The sequence below is a fragment of the Macrotis lagotis genome, chromosome X (assembly GCF_037893015.1).
Source record: "Macrotis lagotis isolate mMagLag1 chromosome X, bilby.v1.9.chrom.fasta, whole genome shotgun sequence".
Taxonomy (NCBI): domain Eukaryota; kingdom Metazoa; phylum Chordata; class Mammalia; order Peramelemorphia; family Peramelidae; genus Macrotis; species Macrotis lagotis.
In genome coordinates this window covers 312,314,262-312,323,118 of record NC_133666.1, presented here as the reverse complement: position 1 = coordinate 312,323,118, position 8,857 = coordinate 312,314,262, and the positions used below count along the sequence as shown (strand labels likewise).

The 8,857-nt window shown below is 37.9% G+C and overlaps 1 protein-coding gene across 2 annotated transcripts in view; it reads left to right on the top strand.

Moving 5' to 3' along the window:
• Nucleotides 1-362: 362 nt before the first annotated feature.
• The window catches only part of SLC14A2 (solute carrier family 14 member 2), a 68,575-nt gene continuing 60,080 nt past the window's right edge, over nucleotides 363-8,857 (top strand). For both annotated transcript variants that reach the window (XM_074202343.1, XM_074202344.1), the window contains exons 1-3: nucleotides 363-536; nucleotides 2,975-3,152; nucleotides 5,068-5,257. In XM_074202343.1, coding sequence (XP_074058444.1) covers nucleotides 363-536; nucleotides 2,975-3,152; nucleotides 5,068-5,257 — 542 coding nt within the window. The remainder of the gene's footprint in view (nucleotides 537-2,974; nucleotides 3,153-5,067; nucleotides 5,258-8,857) is intronic.

Here is an 8,857-nt window from a genome sequence, read left to right as displayed (position 1 = left end):
TGGTTTTTTCTTGTATCCTCAACACCTAAGATAATTCTTGGCATATTATTGATGCCTAATAAATTTGAATGAATGAATGAACAAATGAACAAATGAATAAATGAATGAAAAAGTTACATTTAAGCTAGCCCTTGATGAATGAAAAGGATACATAGTCAGAGATTAGAGGAGGATATTTCAAGCAGATAGAATGGTGTGAGTCCACTCCAGAGACATTCAAGTCTTAGAAATGTGTGGGTATATTACTGCCCCCCCCCCCAGAACCAATCTTAAGATTTGCTTGCTCCTTCCTTCCTTGTCTGTTACCTAACTGCTGGATTGTAACTTTTTTTTCTTTTTCTATCCACTAATCACAGTGCAGGATGAGCAGCCGGCCTCCAAAGGACATGTCTGAGACCCACAGCAGTCCCCTCTTGGTAGATTCTCTCTCTGACAGATGCAGACTTTATGAGTCAGAGTTCATGTGCCCAACATGGACTCCACGCTCCCCAGACACCCACCCAGGTCTTCCCCTTCTGGAAATGCCAGAAGAAAAGGTATACTGTACAATTCTTATATGACTGATAGGAGGAATGGGATGGTTGGACTCAAAAGAGGTGAATGTTCCAGTTTCACCTGACGACAGGGGAAGGAAAAGATGGGAGACAGGTAGATCACCCCTAATAGCATATCATAGAATTATATAATGTTTGAGCTATTTAAAGGGATCTTTGAGATCAACCCCCTTATTTTACAGATAAGAGTGACTTACACAAGTTTAGATGGCAAGGTAGTGATATAGCTAGTATGATTGAGCAGTAGCCAAGGAATTCACTTCAGACAGTCTGGAGAAAATTTGCTAAAATATTCAAAAACTATCTTGTTGGCACACCTACCTTCTATCCCACTCACCTCCTCCCCAGGATCTCAAAAAAAATTAAAAGAATTAGTTAAAAATACACACATCAAAATTACTACCCATGGTCCCTTAAAAGATTGGGAGAGCCTGCTCTAGTCATCCTCATCTTCCCCTGATAATGCTTCATTTATCTGAACAAGTAGAATTCATAACCATATATCTTTCAAGACTCAATGCTAAGCCCCCTTAAACAAAAGAAATATCTGATTCCTACCTGCCCGTTGGAATCTGATATAATAGAGCAGATGAGAACATTCCAAAAAAAAAAAAAAAAAAAAAAAAGAGCCACCAGGGTCTCATTAGAGAGCTGGGGGAAAGATAGGGTGGAGAACCTGAGAATAACTGATCCAACATGCTTCTAAATGTAGATAAATTTTACCTTTCATGATGTACAATCTCTTGGGGACAATGAATTTTCCACACTCCAAGCTATCTGCAAAAAGGGAGTCCCCTTTTTCCTATCATCCCTAGATACATGAAGACCACAGTGCTCTTCTCCATCCCATTTATGTGTTTCTTAATTCCAATCCTATTTCCTCTCAAATTTTATGTCTTTACACTGAAGACACTTCTTCGCACAGAAATAAATGAAAGTAGCATGAATCAGCAGAATTAATACTAGACTTGGAGATCAAACCTAGATTCTAGACTGCTTCTGTCATTAACTAGCTATGTGACATAATTCAAAGTAACTATGATCTTCTTGTTATGATTGTTCCCTTCAATAATTCAGATAGCAATCTTGTGGCATCATAGTCATAGACATATGGACCTCAGATTTCTTACCTGTAAAATGGGGGTAAAAGGCAATCTTGAAACTAGGAAGACCTGGATTCAATTTTCTCCTATATATATACTATACATGTGACTCTGGACAAGTCACTCAAAGTCTAAATGTCCCTGTAATTAAAATTATAAACTACAGAGCTTATAGTGGTATCTTTTATTGATAGATAGAGTTCCATAGACTAGTGAAATCACAAATTCAATTAAAAATTTTTTTAATGGTTTAACTAGATAATCTCTAAAATTCCTTTCATATTTGAAAGTATAATTCTAAGGCAGTAGTCTTTGCTCCTTGCCCAATGTTGTTTACTAAGTAGTAACCTGAAAGACTGAGTGTGGCTTCCCAAGTTGCCTCAGGTGGCCCACATGCTCCCAAGACACTTACTGGTCCCTTTGAAAATACCAGAGAGGAAAAGGTATACAGCTTCTATGACTCTTGTGGGTGGAAAAGAAGGGTTGGGTTAAAAAGGGATGGGAATAGGGTAGCTAGGTGGTGCAGTGGATAAAAGCACTGGCCCTGGAGTCAGGAGTACCTGAGTTCAAATCCTGCCTCAGACACTTAATAATTACCTACCTGTGTGGCCTTGGGCAAGCCACTTAACCCCATTGCCTTACAAAAAAATAAATGAATAAATAAATAATTTTTAAAAAGGGATGGGAACAGACTACTGCTCTAGGTGTGGCTCTCACTTTGTGGATAACTCCACCTAGGGCTAAACCCACAGATGTGCAGAGTAGGTAACTAGATTATAATTGTTCTTCCGGGGGGGGGGGGGGGGGGGGGATCTCCCTTACCATTGTCCTTATCATTTCCTGAAATTCTCATCATTAGAAAGATTCCTTTGCTTTGGCTTATATTCTCCAGAAGATTTCTATTAAAAGTGTAAATGGAACATAATATAGCTTGGTTATTTTTCCAGACCCCTTAACTTCCGCATAACAGAGAGCAAGTCCTTGAGAGGTTCCCCAAAAGACAAAAGTTTGATGAAGGGGAGGTTGGGAAAGATCTGAAAAAGGAGACTTTGGTCTGAGGAGAGCACAGGATAGCTAGGGAAATAGTGTGATAGCTTATTCTGTGCATTGTGTATTTGTGGACAGTGGAGATCAAAATAAAACTTCTATAGAGCATCCCTATTTTATCTCCAGGCTTCCCAATCCTTTATCTAAGACCCAAATTAACTTCAATGACAAAATGACAATCGCTATCCTGCCTCCACTATCCCCAAACACATAGAATGATAAAGTCATATTGCTTAATGCCTTTTCTCAACATTCTCCTTGTCCCAAAAGGGTCTTCGGTCAGCCATGGAGGACAGCCCTATGGTGAAAATTGAAAAACCCAGGAGAGAGAGAAGAGAAAGCATTACATCCCGTCGGAACCCAGCCTTCAGTGGTAGCAACATCAGCCTCTTCTCAGCAGTGGCTTACCTTACTGGTGAGATGAAGGAGTGCAGCAGCTGGATCAAAGGTAGGATGGGTTAAAGAGCATCCAAGTTAAGACCTACACAGAAGACCTCCTTCATTCCCCAAGCAAGCTCTTTCCAAGGGCAGGTCATATTTCCCAGTAAGAGAGTGAAGGAGATGATCTCTTTTTTTCCAGAATTAGCAGACTTAATCCCAGATGTTAGCTTCATTACCTACCCCTCCACCTCACAAAGTTATAGTTACACACTAGCTTTGAGAAGAATGGGTAGAGAAATTATGCATCCTACAAAGTTTGAAATTATATATATATATATATTCAGTATAATTTTAGCATTAATCATATTTGAATATTATAAAATCATAAATTTAGAGCTGAAAAGGATCTTAGAGATTACCTAGTCTAACCTTCTTCATTTTACTTTTGAGAAAACAACCACAGGGGAAGAGAAATATCTTTGCCTAAGTTCACTTTGGTAGTGAACTCCCATTCTTACCTACCCAATGCTTGAAAGAAACAGGGATTACAAACTACAATCTTGTTGTAAGGCAGAGTTATAAGATGGAGGACCATCTTGCCTCACCACTGGTCCTGCCCTTACTCTCTTCAAATTCACAATCATTGCTATCTGATATTTCATTTCATCTTAAGAATCCTTGAACCTTGGAACTTACCATTTATCTCTTGTGTAGTTGGGAGACTTGAGGTTTTATGTTTGGTTTAGCCCACTAATTAGACAGAAGTACATCCCTAAACCTCAATTTCTCCAATTGTCCTAGATAAACCCCAACTGTCTAGATAAAAGTAGATAAACTCAAAGGGCCTTTCTAGCTTTAACCTTCTGTGATTCTCTAAATCTATATAGACATTTTTTTAATTCTATCAAATTATATATTAATAAGTATCTTTGCTTCCTGACTTTCTAATTGAAAGTTCTTTAACCTGGCTTGTGAATTTTCTATGAATATGTATTTAAATAACTGTATTTCAATATTAGTTTCTTTTGTAATATCATATTATTCTATTTCATTCATTTTAATAACATTCTGAGAATGTATGATTTGCTTTACTAGATTGTCCCTTCTATAAACCTTGGTGTGATCTGGACTAAACATTTGTTTACTCAATTCTTTTAAGTCTCTTTTAGGCTAAGCCAACATGATACTAATAATTTAGTTAATTACAATTAGTTTTGGTCCACATTTTCTCGGGATCTATCCCTTCCTTATCTTCTCCATCTTCTCAACTTTCTCAGCTGAAGAAAAATAGCAAATATATTTTAGAATCCTTATTACCCTCCTAGCAAATTCCACTCCAAATAGAGATTGCTTTGAAAATCAAACCAATGGGTAGAACACAATGTCATTCTGCCTTCAGGCTCTGCTGTTTGATTTTCATTAGGCCACCTGTTTGGCTTCCCTGCAGCCCAGGACCAATGCTTATTTCTCTGCTTTGGTAAAGCAGATTTTTTTTCCTGCTATTTAATTCCCTACCTAACATTCTTTTCCCTCCAGCTGACTTTCTTTCTTGCCTAAATTTTAGCTTACAATTAAATCATACAGTACTTTGAAGAAAAAAAAAGATTTTCTTTCTTCCCCTAGCCATTGTCCCAATAAATTTCCCTTGAAATGTTCATAGGACATTTTCATCAACTAAATCTATGATTAAAGCTGTTACTCCCTATAGTGTGTTAGGATATATCTGGCCCCAAAACCTGATAAGGTAGCAGTCAACTAGTATTTCTATAGGGTTTTGAGATTTATAAAATGCTTTTTTGGTAATAATCTTGTAAGATAGGTAACTCAGGTAATGTTATCCCCATTTTACAGATGAAAAAAGTGAGACTCATAAAGGAAGCACTTGATAGCCTTGCAAATCCCTTGTATTCACCTTGGCTTCCAGTAGCTACAAGGAAATGTGAGGTGGAGTTCAGTACCTTAGTCATATGAATCTCTTCCAGATAAGCCATTGGCTGTCCAGTTCATTGACTGGATCCTGAGGGGGACAGCCCAGGTGATGTTTGTAAATAACCCAGTCAGTGGAATCATCATCTTCATCGGACTCCTCATCCAGAATCCCTGGTGGACAATCACTGGAAGCCTGGGTGCTGTGGTTTCTACCTTAACTGCCCTTGCCTTGAGTCAAGACAGGTAGGTCCCTTCCTGTGGCTGAATGGGCAAGATGGTAGGGATATTTATTTTACTTGACACCTAACATGTCTGTGAAGTGTTTACTGAGCACTGTGCTAAGAATTGTGGAAGAATACAGACTTACAAGACATAAGACCTACCTTCTAAGAGTTTCCTTTTTAATCTAAAAAATGGCTAGCATGAGAAACAGTGGACAATAAAAGATATCCAAGAATTAAACTGTCTAATAAAGACAACATGTACTATAGGGTGCCAAGTAAAGCCAGAATGGTGGGGGAAAAAGGAGTAGTGAGCTGGTTCATAGAGAATGAGTAGATGGTTACAGAGTGAAGGTCTTTTGTTACTCAAGTTCAAATCACAGTTTTGAAACATATTGAAAATAATAATAACAACACATGTACTACTATAACACCAGGTTCCTAGGAGGAAAATGCTTTGTAAACCATATTAATGTGAGCTATAATGAAAAGTGGAAAGAATAGGTAGGAATGGTAAAGAGGAACAGCATCAAGAAAGCAGAGCAGTGAAAATGAAAGAGTATACATGATCTATGGAAATAGTGAGGGGACTAGAACAGAAGGTCTTTTTGTGGGGTGGAGGGGGGGGGGGACAAGGTTCCTATTGTCAGGGTGGGGAAATATACCATGTGCAATGACCCAGAGGTCATTTTTTTTTCTGACCACAAGAGTCAAGGAATCAGTGAAGCTGAAACAAGAGGTTTCAGGATCAGTTGTATTATAACTAAGATTGCCAGGACTATCAGGTATGTCTGATGTTTCAGATTCCATGGATGCAACTCCATGGAGAAATGACTCTAGGGCCCTAACCCTAATTTTTAAGAGGTGCCACTGCCATTATCCTTCTTTTATTCTAAAGGCTTCCCTGGAGATGCCTTTAGAACAGGATGTCAAACTCACATAGAAACAGGTCATTAATTTATATGTTTATATAGAACAAAGCCAAAATTAATGCAAAATGATTAAATACTAGATGGTTAGGGAACACTAAGGTCCTCTTCACCCTGAGGGGCTTAAGAAAGGCTTCATGTTGAAGATAATTCTTAAATTGCATCTTTAAAAACTGTAGGATGCTAAAAGGGCGGAGATGAGCAAAACATGTATTCCTGGAAAGGGAAATGATCAGCACAAAGACACAGAAACAAGAGATGGAAGGTCATATTTGAGTAGCAGAGAGAAGGGCATTTTAGTGGGATAACATAGTGTGGGAAGGGGAGTAAAAATATTAAGGAGCCACAATGATAAGCTGGGTTATAAAGAGTTTATGTTTTATTATAAGGGCATAGACCTGAGTTGAGTAGTGGCATAGATCTAGGCTTAAAGAAATTTATTTTCACAATTGTGTGGAGGATGAATTGGAATGGGAAGAGGCTTGGGAAACCAATTGTAGTGCATTGCAATAGTCCAAGTGAGAAGTAATGAACTAAGATGGTGACTGTTTGAGTATGGAGAAGGGCTCAGTCATGAGGAAGAATGAGGAGGTGTAATGTTGAAATTGCATACCTGAGAGACTGCAAAACTAATGGAGATGTTAACAAAAAATTTTAAAAATTCAGATGAGGGGAGTGGGATTTGGAGGAAAAGTTTGTGGGTCTTGTTTTGGACCTGTTGAGTTTAAGTTGCTTCTATGCCATTCACTTTGAAATTTCTGAGAATGCATTTCATGATTGTATTTCAAGAGAGAGTCAGAGGATAGATATATAGATTTGCAAGTCATCTGCACAGAAATAACAGTTAAACCCAAGGGAGTAATGGGTTTAGTAAAAGAAAGGCTATTGAGAGAGAATATATGAAAAATATAAAAGAATATAAAAATATCCTTGGGCAGCTGGGTGGCACAGTGGATAAAGCATCAGCCCTGGAGTCGAGAGGACCTGAGTTCAAATCCAGACTCAGATACTTAGTAATTGCCTAGCTGTGTGACCTTGGGCAAGTCACTTAACACCATTGCCTTAAATAAAAAAAATATTTAAAGAATATACTCAAGATAGCAAGTCTTGAGGAATATACATAATTAAGTTGTATAATATGGATTTTATCCTTCATTCTCATGACATTAGGAAGATGATCCCATGGCTTGCAAGTGAATTGGATTTAAGAGAGGGAGAACAATACAAAGTCACCAACCTCATTTTCTCCTCTGGAATCATCTGGGTCCAGTGGCAAGATATGTATCAGAATCATTAGACATAGACCCTTATGGATAAACCAGCAAAAATAGGAAGGATTAGATGGGTTTTACAGGAAAACCAGTAGAGATTAATTTCATGAAAACCCAGAGAGAAGAGAATAGGCAGGAGGAGAGACTGGTCAATCATGTCAACTGCAGCAGAGAACTCAAAATAAGGTCTGAGGAAAGATCATCAGGTTTAGTGTTTAAAAGCCTGTTAGTTTCTATGGAAAGACAAGTTTCAGTTGAGAAATGAAGTCACAGGTCAGAAAGGAAAAATGTTGAGGAGTGAAAAGTAAGGGAATAGAGATAATTAAAAATAATTTCAGGTTGACTGAGAAAGGGAGAGGTTACATAAGATGATAGTTTGTGAGGATGGTAGAACCTAGTGAAGCCTTTTTTTAAAAGAGAGGGAAGAGATATGAGCATGTTTGAAGGCAATGAAAATTCCTGAAAGGAATTAGTATTTAGGGATTGAATACACTGAAGAAAGAAGAAAAAGGAGGATTGTAGGGAATGACATTTTGTGGAGAAGAGGGGATCTAGAGTACATGCAACAGGTTTGGCTTTGACAAGAAAAATCATCCCATTATCCAGACCTAGAGGAAAGAAGGACAGGATGGGGGTAATGACAAGGAGTTTTGAAATGTGAAAAGAAGGGCAGGGTTAAGGTAAATGTTCTCAATTTTCTCAGTAAAGTAAGATGGGGGTGTCCTCAGATGAGAGTGCAAGAAAGATGTGAAAAATTTAAGGAGATAAGAAAAATTTTGACAATAAATTCTAGGGAGAGTAGAATAGGAAACAATTAAAAAAGAATAAAATGATTGCTTTGCTTCAATGATATCCCAGTTTACTTAGATAACTTACAATTGTAGTATATTTGATTATTATGACTTCCTCCAACTTTGTTTACCACTGGGTGAGTAGAGGCAGAGTGGTGGGAGTAGTTCAAAACTGAAGTTTTTTAAAAGTTTTGGCACAAGGGCATGATATCCTCAATTCTCCGTGCTTTTATCACCATGAAGGCTGAGCACTACCTTCTAGAGACACTTAATTTATCATTTCTCCTACATTCAACTGTCTCCCCCCAAGTTTGCATGTATATTCCTATTTCCATAACTCTTACTCATTTGGTTTCCCCTTTATGGAACACTTTCTCCCCATCCCTCTCTTCTTTTCTAACTTTGCTGTATGATTCAAGTCCATAAAGTCTTTCCTGATCCCTCTAGTCTTCACTTATCTCTCTTCTCTCTGGATTTCTCTATCATTTTTATTTAATTTCACACATTTTAGAATTGAATTTCCTCTAATTCTGTCAATGGTCTCTCTGTCTCCTCTCTTTAGTTATCCTATAAAAATCTTGAGGGCAGAAATACTGCCTCACACTGATTCTGAACCCATAGTGAAACATTA